At 54.0% G+C, this 16746-nt stretch overlaps 2 protein-coding genes across 3 annotated transcripts in view; both read left to right on the top strand.

The window, feature by feature from the left end:
* KIF17 (kinesin family member 17) overlaps positions 1-6340 on the top strand; it is a 40580-nt gene extending 34240 nt beyond the window's left edge. For both annotated transcript variants that reach the window (XM_045981381.1, XM_045981391.1), the window contains 4 exons: positions 1946-2204; positions 3160-3230; positions 4403-4523; positions 5645-6340. In XM_045981381.1, the coding sequence (XP_045837337.1) occupies positions 1946-2204; positions 3160-3230; positions 4403-4523; positions 5645-5823 (630 nt within the window). In that variant the 3' untranslated portion in view covers positions 5824-6340. The remainder of the gene's footprint in view (positions 1-1945; positions 2205-3159; positions 3231-4402; positions 4524-5644) is intronic.
* Positions 6341-8123: 1783 nt separating this feature from the next.
* DDOST (dolichyl-diphosphooligosaccharide--protein glycosyltransferase non-catalytic subunit) lies at positions 8124-16380 on the top strand. The gene is made up of 11 exons (XM_046007458.1): positions 8124-8336; positions 8548-8658; positions 12268-12354; positions 13303-13406; positions 13520-13614; positions 13903-13996; positions 14363-14511; positions 14888-15035; positions 15556-15676; positions 15783-15889; positions 15980-16380. Exons 1-11 carry the CDS (start codon positions 8183-8185, stop codon positions 16127-16129), a joined length of 1320 nt encoding a protein of 439 aa, XP_045863414.1. The 5' UTR covers positions 8124-8182; the 3' UTR covers positions 16130-16380.
* Positions 16381-16746: the final 366 nt, after the last annotated feature.

Raw genomic sequence — 16746 nt, forward strand, 5'->3', positions numbered from 1 at the left:
CTTATATCCAGAATATATAAAGAACCCTTACAACTCAAGAATAAAAAGACAAATAATCCAATTTAGAAATGGGCAAAGGATCTGAACAGGCATTTCTCCAAAGAAGATAAACAGATGGGCAATAAACACAAGAAACTCGGTGCTGAATGTCATTAGCCACCAGTGACTCAAATCTCCAATACAAAACTACCATCTATGGTGTAGAGCTACCCTCTCACACCCACAGGGGTTAGCTGTAATAAAGCAGGTAGTAACAGACGACGGCAAGGAGGTGGAGAAATGACTGTCCTCATACATTGCTGGTGGGAATGTAAAATGGTGCAGCTGCTTTGGAAAATCGTCCGGCATTTCCTTAGTTGGTTGAACATAGTGTTACCCTGTGACCCAGCAGTTATAAGCAAGAGAAATGAAGATACGGCCACAGAAAAAGTTGTACGCGAATGTTCATAGCAGCAATATTCATTCTAACCTCAAAGTAGAAACAATCATGAATGGGAAAATATGATGTGGTATAGTCACATGATGGAATATTATTGGGCAGTAAAAAGGAATGAAATCTGGGGGCTCCTGGGTGGCTCCGTCATTTAAGCATCCATCTCTTCCTTTTAGCTCAGGTCGTGATCTCAGGCTCATGAGATTGAGCCCCACATCGGGCTCCATGCTCAGTGGGGAGTCTGCTTGAAAGTCTCTCTCTCTCTCTCTGTCCCTCCCCCACTCTGTCTCTCTCAAATAAATAAACAAATCTTTAAAAAAAAGAAAAAGAAGTCCTGAAACACGCTCTGACAGGGATGAACCTTGAAAACAGTGTTAAGTGCAAGAAGCCACAAGTAAAAGATCATGTATCGTATGATTACTTTGATATGAAATTTCTGGAATAAGCAAATTTAGAGAGAAAGTGGATTGGTGGTTGCGTAGGGCTGGGGGTTGGGGAGAAGTGGAAGATGAGTACCTATGGGGGTGGGGTTCTTTTCTGGATCATGAGATGTTCTAAACCTGACCATGCTGATGGTTGCACTACTTGGAATGTACTAGAAACCATTAATTTGTACATGTTAAATGGGTGAGTTGTAGGACGTGAGAATTCTATCTCAATAAATCTGTTACAAAAGTCACTGTGAAGGATTCCAGATCCTTCCAGATGTACAAAAATATATAAAGTTTTTACCTTTAATACCATGTATCCACCATCCAGCTTAAGGAATGGAGCATTATTAATTCCCCACCTGTGTCCTACCAGGCGGCATCTGTTCTCACCTGGTTACATGTGATGACCATCCCCGTGAACTGAGAACATCCTCCTTTACTAACCAAACTGCACCTGCTCTTTGAGGAAACAGACTGTGCACCCAGGAGTCTTGGGGACAGCAGGGTTACAGCTGGGAGTTGCAGCTGGGAGTCACCTGTGCTTGGGGGGAATCTCCATTCAGGCAGCCCCGGGCAGGAGATCACAGAAGTGTGGAATCCATGGTCAAATTGGGGTGGCTCTGTCTCTTAAGTCCGACGTCTGTCACATCGTAACTTGGCCATGGCCATGGGAGAGCCATCACTGCTGAGGCGGAGAGTTTATGCCTCCACTTCCCTCAGGAAAAGGATTTGTACAATTTTCTCACACCTTTTAGGACATGGTAACCCCAGTGTTATGTGTGGCGCCTTCTCGGAGGCTCCTGGATAAAATGTGTTTGTGCGGGGTCATCGCAGGGGGCCGGCAGGGGTATTGATGAGTGAGTCCTTTTCCTGCTTCCTGCAGGGCCGTGGACACAGTAGGTGCTCATTTAGTGCCAGTGGACAGATGGGCGGCAGACGTGGGTGGATGGGCGGGTCAGCGCCGGGATGGCGTGTGGGCAGATAGAGGCGCAGGCCGTGGGTGCTGTGGGTGGGCAGATGGCGACATGGCTCAGTGTTTTCCCTGCTTACCGCTCACCGCCCCCCGACCCCTTGCTTTCAGCTCCGGGCAGCAGAGGTGGAGATCAAAGACCTGCAGTCGGAGTTCCAGCTGGAGAAGATCGATTACTTGGCCACCATCCGCCGGCAGGAGCGCGACTCCATGCTCCTCCAGCAGCTCCTGGAGCAGGTGCAGCCCCTCATCCGCCGGGACTGTAACTATAGCAACCTGGAGAAGATAAGGCGTGAGGCCTGCTGGGACGAGGACAACGGCTTCTGGAAGATCCCCGAGCCCATCATCATAAAAACCAGCCTCCCAGTAGGTCAGGTGCTCAGCCGTCCCCTCGGCCGTCCTCCACGCAGCGTGCCCTCCTGCGGGCTGACCCGGAGCCGGGGCCCCGGGCTTGCTGGCTGTGGGTGCGGCAGCCGGGGGGCACCCTGGGGCTCCAAGACGGTGGGGACCCGAGAGAGAAGTGGTGTGCTCTGGAGTCAGACAGATGTGGGCTGGAATTCGTGCTCCACTGCTCTCTGTGTGGCCTTTTTGGGACTCAGTGTCCGCATCTGTGAAATGGGGATTAGTAACCGCACCTTCTGTAAAGATCGCTGGGCGGCTTGGCATGTGTTCATGCGTGTGAGGGCCTTAATGCCATGGCCGGCCCGAGGCAAGTGCGTGCTACGTTTGGTCACTGTCGCGATCTTCACTCATTAGCTCCCCCAACAGCCCCGAGAGGGCAAATGTGATCGCACCTGTTTGACATCTAAGGAGCTGGAACCTCAGATAGAGAAGTGACTGAATCAAGGTCCCAGTCAGAGCTACGAGTCCCAGGACCAGGGATAGAAACTGGGTCACCTTCTGCTTTTGGCCCTAATTTCCTTGTGACCTTATGAAGGTCACTGTTTCTCTCTGGGCCTTGGTCCCGGATCTTCACAAAGAAGGGGCTGGGGAAGGTGGTCTCGAAGGTCTGTCTCCGGCCTCACAGCTGGGAGCGCCCCCCCTCCCCCATCAGAGAATGTTTGTTCAGTCTCTGAGTCATTTCCCAAGCGCCGGCATCCGTCAGCAGGGTCTCTCCTGCCCGCTGGGTTGTGGGAAGCAGGAGAATGGCTGCTTTGGCATCTGAGCCCTCCTGGTATGTTTCCCAAAGTCCTCCCGTGGCCTGGGCAGTGTGCTCCCCCCGGCTCTGGGCCTGTGAGCTTGGGCGAGTGCTGCCGCCCACCCTGGCCCTCTGGGCTGGGGACTGGGGACCAGGCAGCAGTGACTTCAGCTTGTGTTTCTCATAGCAGTTCCAACAGGGCCACAGAACAAGGCAGTTCGCAAAGCCTCCACAGCAGACAATGGTGAACCGGGCACGGTAAGGCTTGTGGGGGAAGGGGTGAGGTGTGGGGAGCTGGTGTGAGAGGGGGTGATGGGGCGGCCTTGCGGGTCAGCCTGCCTATAGGGCCCTGGGCTTCTACTTTTCCTCCCACCTGAGGGTCAGCGCAGGAGGCGATCTTTTCTGTCTCCCTCTCTTGGACCCTCCCCTGCTCTGGGTCTCATTCAAAGGCACTTATGGTCCTGGAGACCAGAGGGAAAGTCCATGTTGCTGACCAAGGACCGAAGCTTCACCTTCAGTCGCAGAGGCCAGGCTGTACATTCTGGTTCCCTGGGCCCTCGCTGGGATCCTCCAACCAAAGGGCCCTCAAGAGCCCACAAAGCAGTAATTGGGCTTCCAGAGTCACTCGGTTCTCCCATCTCCCATATTTCGTATTACAACAGCAGAGGTCAGGAAACCTTCCTGTAGAGCACGCCGTTTTTCTGTGCGCTTCTCCACCTCTCGGTTCCGCTTCCCTGGTGGTGCCAGCTTCGACCTAGGCAGGCTTTCTCTACGCGGCAGGAAAGATGGGGATCCAAGAGGAAGAGACCCAGTCTCTTACCACATTTTAAACCAGCCCTTGTGGAAAGATTCTGATCAGCCACGTCTGGGTCAGGGGTCTGCTCCTGGACCAGGGACTTATGTCCGGAAGATGTATATTTCTGTGACTGGTTCAGGCTGGTCACATGGTCAGTTGTGCAGCTGGGTGTGGGCGAGAGGGCATGGTGGTGTTAGGGCACAGTGAACGGTCGCCTCAGCAGGACCATGTCGAGGGGGAGAAGGGTAGCCCTGAAGGGAGAGTCAGGCTGACGCAGAGTCTGTTATAGTGGTGACAAATCATAGTCTTTGGGGAACAGAGATGGGGGCTCCAGTTGTAATGACCTTGATGGTGCCTGTGGGGCATTCATAGTCTATGAACATGGCGTGATGGGTTTGGGCTACGTGGTACTGGAGAACAAGGCACTTCCTTTCCCAAGGAAGGTGGGTGGCATCGGCTTGGCTGGAGCTGTGACTCTCCTGAGCTGCCCGGATCCCACCCCAGGAGTCTGAGGTCTCTAGTGGGGTCTGGAGAGTGGGCCGGGAGGGTCCAGGCGGCCCCCACCCCAGCAGGCTTGCAGAGGGGAGGACTGTAGAAACAAAGGGCGTTGACCTACGAGAACATGGAATCTCAGCAGGAAGAAGACCGCTACAGGCTGATGCTCAGCCGGAGCGACAGCGAGAACATTGCCAGTAACTACTTCCGGTCCAAGCGAGCCAGCCAGATCCTCAGCACGGATCCCATGAAGAGCCTCGGTGAGAGCCCTGCCCACCTCCTGTCCTGCAGCCTCACCCGGGAGAGCCCAGCCGGCCCTCTGCCAGCTGGGACAGACGCGATGGGTGGATCAGAGTCAGGTCCAGGGTTAAAAACCCCTTCCCATCCCTGAGCCTCAGTTTCCTCAGCTGTACACCGAGGGGGCATGCCTACCTCCCAGGGTTAAGTGAGATGAGGTGGGGGAGCGCCCCAGCCCAGAGCCTGGCACACGGTGTGTGTGTTCCATGCCCAGACGGTGTGTGTCTCCCTGTCCCCCTTCCTCTCCTGGCACAGAGCGGCCGTGTTTGGTTCCTCTGCCTCCCCGAGCACAGGAAGCCTGCGACACACAGCTGGGGTCCGGCATGTGCTCACCGGCTTCCACAAATGTCAGTAGTGTGGCTTTCTCCCACGGAGCCAAAGGGGGCAGATGGGGCCACAGAAGTGAAACACTTTTAAGAGCAAGAATTGAAAGTCACTTTGTTCTTCCATTTCTGTTTTCAAGATTTTATTTATGTATTTATTTGAGAGAGAGCATGAGAGCATGGTGGGGGGGCAAAGGGAGAGGGAGAGGGAGAGTCTTAGGCAGACTCTCCACTGAAGAGCCTGATGCTGGGCTCGATCTCACAACCCTGAGATCATGACCTGAGCCAAAACCAAGTTAAGTGTTGGATGCTTAACTGAGCCACCCAGGTGCCCCTCGTTCTTCCATTTCTAAAAGCAAAATCAAAGGCCACAGAGCTTCTAATAAAATAGCCACAAAAAGCAAATCTCAGTTCTACGTTGAGACCGTTGAGGAGGCAGAGTTCAGTAGAGCTGAGGGTCAGGAGGGAAATATAGCACAGGACACAGATGAACATCAGTTGAGGACCTGGCACTGTGCCCATGTTGCAGATGAGGAAACTGAGGCCCCCCCCCACCCCGAGGTCACACTTGCACGCAGCTGGGCCCTGAGTACAGGCCTGTCTGGCTCAAGATCCTGGGCTACCTGAGTCTGAGTCTCTAGAACTCTGAGCTCCTGGCCCAGACCCTCTGGTGGGACCAGACCTTCAACTGGGCGGGGTGAGGTGGCCTCCCCATCCCCGTGCCCCATGGCTTACTGGCTTCTCTGCCCCCTTCTTCACAGCGCATCACAGCTCGCCCCCTGGCCTCGGCTCCCCACTCAGCAACACCTCTGCCATGTCGCCTACCCAGGCCCCTGAAATGCCCCAGCCCCGGCCCTTCCGCCTCGAGTCCCTTGACATCCCCTTTTCCAAGGCCAAGCGTAAGAAAAGCAAAAGCAGCTTTGGCAGTGAGCCTCTGTGAACATGGCCTCCTGCTGCTGCCCTGCCTTGGGGCCTCTGTGAGACTGCCAGGTGCCCCCCCCCCACCCCCGCCAGGGCAGCCCCAGTCAGGCCTCCTCCCCACTGCTTTCACGGTGTCCGTATGCTCGAGAGGGGTCCTTGCCCTGGGAAGAGGCTTTCCCTTCCCTGTTACCCATCCTTGCGGAGGTGCGCTCTGGCTCTCCATGCCACACCAGTGTTCCATCTGCTCACCCGCCACAGCCCGCCGTGCGTGCCCCTCTCCCCCGTTCCGTTACTCTGTGCCTCCATGGGCACACGAAACCTCACGGCGTTCAGCAGCAGCCCCAACAGAGTGGGCAGCAACTTCCGCGTTGATCAAGGACAGCATCTCCGTGGTAGACCATCATGCCTCTGTTCACCAGGCCGGGAAGCCGGATGGCATGGGCACAGGAGTCCTGGAGCTCACACCCAGCTGGTCTGCGGCCTAGCGGAGGCTTCCCCACATAAGGCTGCCCCAATAAACTGCCTTTTACCGATGAGCTCCCTTCCCCAGTCCTCTGATGGCATCACCGGGGCCCCTCCTGCCGCGGCTGCCTGGCCTTCATGGGGAAGCGCTTTTTGGAGCGGTGTTTCTTAACTACCTGATGCCTTTAAAAACGGGCTGTGGGGTTTCCGCAATTCCCCACACTCATGAGTACAAGTGCATTTTTCTGGGGCGAGCACCTCCTTCAGTTCTCCAAAGATCTGTGAGTTAGGAAAGCAGAGCCCTTGTTTTGGACAATAGAGATTGTGTCTTGCTGAAACCCAGAAAAAGGCCAGAGGCGTGTCCTCAGGGGCTGTGCTGGAACTGGGTGCCAGGAATGAGCCCAGATCATCCCGGCTATTGAGGGAACACCCCTCCCTTGCCCTTCATACCCCAGGCCTGCCCTGTAGGAGGGCCCCAACATCTGAGGGAAAAGGCCTGGCCTTTGGTTGAAGAGGAGACTCATTTCACCCTGGGCTCCACGGGGAACAGCTGCCTCCTAGGGGTGTTGTGAAGGTTCCATGAGAGTTAAGTGATGTTCCCAGTACGTAGCAGGTGCCCCGTATTAGTTCCCCTTGTTTGTTCTCCTCTGCATTTTGCATTAATTACTGTGGTGGATCCCACAAGCCACATGCCTGGGCCAAGCTCACGCCCTGGGGATCAGTCTAACTGCAGGCAGGCTGTTGTACCTATGTTGAGAAGAAAGATCGGGTGTTGATGGGGAACAGAGTGCCCTTGCAAAGGGCAGGGCTATCATAAAGGATGGAGAAGATCCTGGGGGGCTTAAGATGGGAATGGGGGGTAGGGGCATGAGCAAAGGCAGGAGGTGGAGAGAGTGTTCAAGGTTGGAGACCTGCAGCAGGGAAGCCCTGAGCAGGGCTGAAAGGAGGATGTGGCTGCCAAGATCAGTTTCGGTGGAGACCTGAGTGAGGAGTCTTGGGTGTCCCTGAGCTGTGACAGACTCCTAAGCCACCAAATGGACCACTGGGTCTGAGTTCGAGGGGGACCGATGTGGGATCATACGCAGGAGGACAGGACTGCTGCACTGGGGCCCCCCGCAGGGGTGAGGCTGAACTCACAGTGGAGCCAGTGCAGATGGATAGGAGGTAGAATCAGTTACGGAGACGGATGGAGGGAGATTTTGACTTCTGCGCTTCGAGGACAAGTGTGAAAGGTCAGAACAGCTACCTTCTCTCTCCGCCATTTCCTCCACCATTTGCCCCAGGATTGTGGTTGGGACCCAGAGAGTCACCGAAATCTTGGAACTGCTTGTGGTAGCTTTACTCAGACCCCGTGGTGGAGCTGATGCTCAGCCTCACTCCGCACCGGGTGCTTCAAACCCGTCCTCGAGCTCCCACGAGCCCAGGCTTTTCCAAAGGCCGCAGGTGAGTGGGAGAGCTGGGCCTCGCCGTCGTTTCTATTTCCAGCCTAACCCTAACCGAGAAGTTGCTCCCTGGCGGCCACCACCGCCCCAGGTCCCATGAGTGACCCGCCGGTCTGACGAAGAGGCTGCCCCTGGGGTCCGGGCGGGAGTCCGGCTTGGGCGGAGTCTACGGGCGCTCGGCCTTGTTGACTGGCTGCGGCTGCGGAGCTGTCTTTCTAGGATTGAGCCTTTTCCTTTGAGGAGGCGGGACTTCTCGCCCCTTCCGCCAATAGGGTTCAGAGACTCCGCCTCCAATCAGGGCACTTCCGGCGATGCTCTCCCATCTTCTCCGTCCCGGCGGTGGCCCCGGCTGCCGGGCCGCGGCGTACCGAGATCACTTCCGGGTGTTACTCCAAGACCACGAGCTGCGATTGGGCAGTCTAGACGGGGCACTTCCGGTGCCCAGGTGCTTGGGTTCTTGGCAGAAGGAAGAAGATGGAGTCCGGCGCCGCGGCCCGCGCTTGGTCTCTCCTGCGGCTGCTGCTGCCCTTGCTAGGCCTGGCCTGCGCCAGCGGTCCTCGCACCTTAGTGCTGCTGGACAACCTCAACCTGCGGGAGACCCACTCGCTTTTCTTCCGAAGCCTGAAGGGTGAGACCGAGGCCCGAGGGGGCGGTGGTGGAAAGTCAGTCGGGTTGGAAAAGCTCCCGAGCCCCAGGGCAGCGACTACCCTCCCTCCCTCCCTCCCACGGATTTTCCACGAAGAGGCTGTCCACGCTGGCCTCTCGCTTGCGGGGGGCGGTCGTGGTCTCTGCAGCGGTGCTTTCCGCGTCTGCCTCAGCTCCCTGTTCTTCTCGTCCAGACAGGGCCTTTGAACTCACATTCAAGACCGCGGATGACCCGAGCCTGTCCCTTATTAAGTACGGGGAGTTCCTCTACGACAATCTCATCATCTTCTCCCCCTCGGTAGAAGGTAAGTGCTGCATGTCGCTCCCAGAACTGGGATTCAAGGCCCACGATTGATTGATCTCTTTCTTCTGGATCTTGTGCATTTTCTGGGTCATGGCATGGGTCACCAGCCCTGGACACTGCTGCTACCCGGGAAGAGGAAAATTCACTTCTGACCTGCGCCTGGGAGGGAATGTCTCCTTTCTAAAAGACACAGCTGAGGGTTGTGGGTTCAAGTGTTGCACAGACGGTGGAAGTGCAGGCCCTGCTACCCTGAGAAGGGGATTTTCTCTATAAAGGGTCTGATAGGAAAGATGGAGAGTGCCCCTGCTTGGGTTGGCCTCTGGGGAGAGATAATGGCATGCTCTTAAATAGTTTGCCTGCAGAGGCATTGTGATAATTGATGGTAAGAATTGGGATGGATTCGGTTTCTAATGGCTAGAACATTAGCCATAATTTAGCCCAGCCCCCTACTGGAGACTCGATGGGTATGTCCAGGGCTTCGCAGAGAGCTGGTTGTTGAACAGAGTGAATGTCTTCACTGGCTTATCCAATTGATACGTCAGGATTCCTGTGACAGCTTACAAGTTGTGCTCAGGTGGATGGGAGTGTCACTGAGAAGGAAGCGAGCTGTAGGTGAGAAGGGTTGGGGGAAGGCCGAGCTACGCTCTTGCTTTGGGAATGTCAGAGAAGCTAAACAGTGTTTCTCAAATCTTAGTCATTTCTGTACCTCCTTCCTGATTTTTACTGTATTCCATATCACCCATTAATACTTACTGTTTTCTTTAAATTGACTCCTTTAAAAAAAGAAAAAAAAGAAACAACAAAACTCTAACTGCATTTTAAAAGGAAACCAGTAATGAACCCAGTATCTCCACTAAAAATGGAAAGCCGGTATCATCACTTCTTTTCACGAAAACGTAACTATAAATAGAGTAAACGCTGTAAGTTCTAGCCAGCTTCTGTTGCGTGCTGAAGGCACTGAGCCTGGGGCTTTCACTTAAAGGAAACTAGGAAACATGAGAGGAAATGTTAAGATCAGTATCAAACTAAGACATTCTCTTTGATGGGGCAAGCTTGAGAAATAATTGGAAAGGGAGGAAGGGCTCTCTGAGATTCAGTGTTTAAAGTTCTGCCCCACATCACTGTTGTACTTCTGCGCCTGGCACAGTAAGTCCCCCATGGTGTGGGAAAGCTGCATGGGCCCTCCTGGGGAGAAGACTTGTATGTGCTGGGGGCGGTTTAGGGTAAGAACTTGGCCCTGGCTCCGTGGTCCTGTAACTAGTTGGCCCCCTCAGGTGTGAGAACCCTGGCCTGGCTTCCTTCTCAGTCCTCACTGGGTTCCTCCCTGACCCTGGGATTAGGAAGCTCCCAAGTCACATGCAATGATGGCATAGAAGAATGGTCCTTTAGCACATCTTTCGTACTTGGAGAAGACTAGGTCCTGTTTTATAGATAGAAACATGGGCTCAGAAAGGTGGAGGGGTTTCCTAGATTCAAGCCCAGGTAGCTCCATCTCACAGCCTGGATTCTTGCCACTGTACAAGGATTTCTCAACAGTGGCGCTTCTGGACATTCGGGACTGGATAACTGTCGTAGGGGCGGTCTTGGGCACTGTAAGATGCGTAGCAGCATTCTGAGCCTGTTTCGCACTAGATGGCAGTAGCCACCTCCGGACATTGCTCGTAGGGCAGAATTGGCCCTGGCCGGGAACCACACTCCACTGTGCCTGGAGCTGCTTTTGAATTGTCTGACCCTGCCTGGCCTGTCTGCAGGAGAGGGGGTAGAGGACTTTCTGAATGTAGTAGAAGAGGTGAAGTGGTAGGTACAAAATGTTCTGTCAGTGCCTGAAGGTAAGGTAAGCTGCTTTTTTCTTTGTTTTTTTTCATCCTGAAAATGACCCCTCAGCAGGCCATTCTCAAGTTGTATCTGTACGTAATCATATACGGACTCATAACGGCTGTGTGACGGACAGGCTTCTCTATCCTGTCTCAGTACACGGCACTTGCTTGAGCTGGAAATCTTGGGGTTGTCCTTAGCGCCGCTCTGTCTCTCATACCCCTTATCTGGTCTGTCACAGGCCCTGCTGACTTTACCTTCAGAATAGGAGTGAGGCCCCCCTCCTGTTTCCCTCCTGTCTTCCTCCTCCTCTCTTCCGTCCGTCCCTTACCCTTCTCTCTTCACTGCCTGGATTACCACAGTGGCCTCCTAACTCACTGCTCTGCTCCCATTCTAGTCCCCGTACCCGATTCTCCACCCAGCTGCCAGAATTGTCCTTTAAAAATATAAAGCAGGTCATGTTGGTGTCCTGTTCAAAAGCCGCCAATGGCTCCTCCTCATGGCCAACCTCACAGGGGCCTGTAAAGCCTGGTGAGCTGCCCTCCCCGCTTCTGGGGAGCACTGGGGAGTGAAGCAAGCCTCACTTGCTTCTGCTCGCCCCTTCACACTCCAGCTGAGCCACACTGGGCTCCTCACTGGGACAGAGTCACCTGCCTCGGGAACCCCGCACCTGTCATTCTCGGTGCCCCCCATGCTGCCTGGGCCACTCTCACACCTCAGATGCTACTTGCCCTGGGTCTGACATCCTATATATGTAGCTCCCGCTCCCTCCCACTGTCCTTTTCTTTCTGCACAAAAGAAATAATGTTCTTGTAATGACTAAGTGAATTCCTAAGCACTTCTTCCATTACTCTATGTTGAACATCAGGTTGTACTTTGGGGAAGACTCTTGATCTGGTTCTGGATGCTCATGGCGGTCCCCTGACCAGGGTTGACTGACCAAAGAAAGATACTGTCTCATAAGTACAAAGGTTGGAAGTTAATATGCCTTTTTGGGTCACTTTAAATTTTTTTTTTTTTTTTTTTTTTTTTATTTATTTGTCAGAGAGAAGGAGAGAGAGAGAGAACACAGGCAGGCAGAGGTGGAGAGAGAAGCGGCTCCCTGCCGAGCAAGGAGACCATGCGGGACTCGATCCCAGGACCCTGGGATCATGACCCGAGCCGAAGGCAGCGGCTTAACCCACTGAGCCACCCAGGCGTCCCTTTGGGTCACTTTAATAAAAGCAGTCTACAGAGTGGTTCTGTTACGGCTCTTGTGGATCTAAATCATAGGATTAATAGGGGGAAAAGTTACACATGTTGGCAAATGAGTACTGGTGTAAGTGACCGCATCATCCTCATTTAGAAGTGCTCATTCTACGACATTTTAGATGGAAGTGAAATTGATGGGCTCTGGAAAACTGTCAGCCGGAAGTCACTCCAGTGATGACAGAGATACTGATGTGAAAGGTGCAGGTGGTGAGTTTGAATGAAGTTGTATCATGAAACCTGAGTGGGAAAATGCAGCTTTTCTGAACATGTATTTTATATGTGATTTGAAATGTGTATTAACTAACTTGACAACTATAATTGGTAGGTGTTTGACTCTGTCGTTTATACTTCTCAAAGTTAAAAGCTTATGAACTCAAGTCATTCCTTTAAGATCTTCCGTTTGGGGAAAGAGGCATATATGGCAAATGACCGTCTCGTCGTGGGCCGCAGAGGCTGGGATGGATCGAGGCGGGTCGGCGGTCCAGCCTCCCCACCCACGTGTCCGAGGAGCACTCTGGCTCACTCAGTCTGGTGCTTCTTTCAGATTTCGGAGGCAACATCAATGTGGAGACGATCAGTACCTTTATCGACGGTGGAGGCAGTGTCCTGGTGGCTGCTAGCTCAGACATTGGTAAGTCTGAGTTGGGAAGGTCTAGTGCTTTCTATCATTTTTGTGGGAAGCTTGGCGAGTTTTACAAATGGAAGCTGCCAGACTGGTGCTCAGTAGGCGGGCCTGAGCAGTGAGTACAGGAACTCCAGAGCCATTCAATCCCTCCTGAGCCTGTTAAGGGCTGGGGACCCTGTTTTTTCCCTTTGTTTTGTTTTGTTCATGGTAGTGGGACTTCCCTTACAAAAGGATGACAAGTAGGGGCTCCTTAGGCAGACCTAAGAGCATTTTGGTAGAATATTTCCTGTTTTGGAAAATTTCAGAGATACCTGGCAGTAGGGAGAGAGCAGCATCCTGAAGCCTGCGTGCGTATTACTCGGCTTCAGCAGGCCCCCGGCCAGTCTTGTTTCATTTTTCTCAGCGTTCTCATAGGTTTATTTTTGTTTATTTTTTTTAAAGATTTTATTCGAGAGAAAGGGCATGGGGAGAGAGAGGGAGAAGCAGACTCCTTGCTGAGCAGGAAGCCTGACTGGGGGCTCGAGACCATGACCTGAGCCAAAGGCAGATGCTTAACCGACTGAGCCACCCAGGTGCCCCAGCATTGCTGGATGTTTACAACCGTACTGGGTGGGCTTCTCGTTGGGGGTGACGAGGAGGAGAGAAGTCCTGTGAGGCCAGGCTCATCCAGGTCACGTCTGTCTGAGGTATCTGCTTTGCCCCAACAGGGGTTTCTGTGTGTTAAGGTGGAGGCAGCCAGGTGGTTGGTTGTGTTACCCATTCAGGTTCTGACCCCCGCAGTCAGAGTGCCATGCTGTGTCCTGCGGTCCAGCTGGGGCTCCTCAGCCAGGGGAAGCTGCAGGGCTCTGAGATGACTGGGACAGAGTGCGTCACCAGGATGCCAGGGCAAGTGACACTGCTTGGCCCAGGGTGCACCTGTAAGGGCTGAGCCAGGCATTTCTTGGGTCTGTGCAGGTGATCCTCTTCGAGAGCTGGGCAGTGAGTGTGGGATTGAGTTCGATGAGGAGAAAACGGCTGTCATTGACCATCACAACTATGACATCTCAGATCCTGGCCAGGTAATCAGGCCCTTAGAGCAGAGTTCAGCCGGGAAACTGAGAGGAGGTCGGGAGGGAGTCCTTGGTGTGGGGGTCCCTCTTCCTGACCCCTGTCTTTCCCTGTGCCGCTGCAGCATACACTCATTGTGGCTGACCCCGAGAACCTGTTGAAGGCTCCAACCATTGTCGGCAGATCATCTCTGAACCCCATCCTCTTTCGAGGGGTCGGGTGAGTGAGAAGGCACAGGGTGCTAGAACCCTGGAAAGGACAGGACCACTTTCTTTTGTTGGGAAACTAACCCAAACTTGATTTGGGGGCATTCCTTTCCCTGGAGGATGTGCGCGAAATTAATTTCGGAAACGCAGAGTCAGACTTCATTGTTGCGGTGAGAGGAGGGCTGCTGTTGTAGCAGGGGTTCAGCTGTTGAGAAACCAGGACTCATGCCTGTGAAGAAACAGCCCTTAGGGACCCCAGGTCTTTGGGCTCAGTGTCGGGAGTTCTCTTTTCCTTCCCCAGGATGGTGGCTGATCCTGACAATCCCTTGGTATTGGACATCCTGACGGGCTCCTCCACCTCTTACTCCTTCTTCCCGGATAAACCTATCACCCAGGTGAGGGGCCTTTGCCGCCTTGAGGCCTCTTTATTTTGAGCACTTTATTTGAAAATGAGAAGCGGGGCGCCAGCTCTTGTGCAGCTCACGTCTTGATCCCAGGACCGTGAGATTGAACCCTCGTTGGGCTCCGTGCTGCATGTGGAACCTGTCCCTGTGCCCCCTTCTTTCTCTCTTAAAAAACCAAAAAACAGGAGAGCTCACTGCAGGGCCTGGGCAATGAGAAGTTGGTGGATGGTGGGGGGTGGAAGGGACAGAGGCAGTGGAGCCTCAGGTGCCACCATCAGGTAGGACCCACGTGGTTGTGGTCTAGTCGCTTGTCCTTTGCCCGAGCTCTCCTGGATGACAGCCCCCTGTTGTTCCCAGTACCCCCATGCAGTAGGGAAGAACACCCTGCTCATTGCCGGGCTCCAGGCCAGGAACAACGCCCGGGTCATCTTCAGCGGCTCCCTGGACTTCTTCAGTGACGCCTTCTTCAACTCAGCAGTGCAGAAGGCCGCGCCCGGCTCCCAGAGGTCGGTGCTGGAGGCTCCGGGGGGTGTGGTCCGGGGTGCTGGGGCAGAAGGAGCCTGTTAGCGACAGGGGTGTCAGAGGCTAGCTGTCTTCAGATACTTTAAAATAATTTGGAGACTTGACTTTGTTGCTGTTTTTGGTGTCGGCTCTCCAAACTTTTCAAGTAGTAATGGCTTATCTGGCGATGTTTCGATGTGTATTTATTGTACAGGTGACCCCCAGAGCACCACCACCTGACAGCTTTGCCACGTGCCCTTCAGGCAGGATACCCAGATATGCACGGCCCCCAGGGTTTATCCCGATGAATAGGGAGCTGTCTCACCTATCAGGCACCGCTGGAAAGTTCTGGTGCTCTAGCCTCGTTTTCCCCTTCTGCAGGTACTCCCAGACGGGCAACTATGAGTTAGCTGTGGCCCTGTCCCGCTGGGTGTTCAAGGAGGAAGGGGTCCTCCGCGTGGGGCCCGTGTCCCACCATCGGGTGGGTGAGACCGCCCCACCCAATGCCTACACTGTCACCGACCTCGTGGTAAGCGTGCCTTGGAGCAGGAGGGCACCCTTGCGGTTTTGGCCAAGTTGCTTTGGCTTGAAAGTCTTTATTGAACATTTCTCTGACGGCCTTCGTGGCCTACATAAGGAAGAAGAAAGTCATCTCTACTCCTAAGAATGTCCGTGTAGGTGCAGAGCGCCTGGCACATCAGCTGATGTCTGCAGGGGTGTGGGTCCGAAGGGGGCGTGGGTTCGCTGTGGAAGGGCAGGAGCCGGACGCCTTCCCTGGGTGCTCACTGCTGGGAGCGGGATTCGCTAGAGTCGGGTCTGGAGGATGTAAAGGGGTAGGGAAGGTGGCAGCAGGAAGGCCTGAGAGTGCCCGGCCCACTTGTGAGCCAAGCGGTCTGGGTGCAGACTTGGATGGGCCTGTGCCAAGCTGTGGCTCAGAGTTCCTGTCCCGGGTGGGGGGTGGGGCTCCCCCAGAGTCCGGTCAGGCAGACGAGCGGTTCAGAGCAGCTCTGAGTGTGGCGGCCCCCTGGCTAACCAGCCTGCGGTCTCAGGAGTACAGCATCGTGATCGAGCAGCTCTCAGATGGCAGATGGGTCCCCTTTGATGGTGATGACATTCAGCTGGAGTTTGTCCGCATCGATCCTTTCGTGAGGACGTTCTTGAAGAAGAAAGGTAAGTAGGAGCCGTGCCCGGGCAAGCTGCGGGCTGACAGCCCCACAGTGGCTTGCTCTCGTGGGGCAGGAAGCCGCTCCTGGTTATGGTCTCGGATCTTCCCCAGGAGGCAAATACAGCGTCCAGTTCAAGTTGCCGGACGTGTATGGAGTGTTCCAGTTTAAAGTGGATTACAACCGGCTAGGCTACACGCACTTGCACTCTTCCACTCAGGTGAGCGTCAGTCACGGTCCCCTTTTTGGCTACAGCAGCCCCGCCTGTGCTGCTGAGTGGCCCAGACCTGTCACCTCTGTCCTGTCGTAGGTGTCCGTGAGGCCACTCCAGCACACGCAGTACGAGCGCTTCATCCCCTCGGCCTATCCCTACTACGCCAGCGCCTTCTCCATGATGCTGGGCCTGTTCATCTTCAGCACGGTCTTCTTGCACATGAAGGAGAAGGAGAAGTCTGACTGAGGGGAGGAGCCCTGGGACTCCTTAAGACACGGGGATGGGAGTTACGTAGGATTGGGTCTTCCTGTACGGTGGGTGTTTTTTTTGTTGTTTTTTTAAAAGCCGTGTGATGGTGGCACAGCCTTACCTCAGGGGGAAGTGCGGCATCGAGTACCAAGGGGTGGGGGGTGGGGACTGATTTTTATGTGCGCTAAGTGGTATTTTTCATATGTGGTCACTCTCATTTCTAAGATAAACATTGCCCTCCAACTCTGTCTGGCCCGTGTGCTTTGTGGTGGGGATGCTGTTCAGTTGTGTTGCTGACCAAGGACTGCATTTCCCTTAAGCATGAAATCCTAGAACTTCGAGGGAGAGGACGTGGTTAATTAAATACACCAAGGTGTTTGACTTTCTAATAGGATTATCGAGTTGAGGTGTATGCTCACCTTGCTTTAGGCAATAGTTGGATCTCTAAAAAGCACGTGTAAAATTGCGTGTGGAATCCCTTCCCCATTGTTGATCTCTACTCACAGAACTTTCTTGTCTTTTATTAGGGTGTAAGAATCACTCTTAAAGCCACATATTCAATTCAAAGCAAATATGTGTTCTTCGGTTGTAAATGTGCATTTAATTTTTTATAA

This window comes from Meles meles, chromosome 1, assembly GCF_922984935.1.
Source record: "Meles meles chromosome 1, mMelMel3.1 paternal haplotype, whole genome shotgun sequence".
Classification (NCBI taxonomy): domain Eukaryota; kingdom Metazoa; phylum Chordata; class Mammalia; order Carnivora; family Mustelidae; genus Meles; species Meles meles.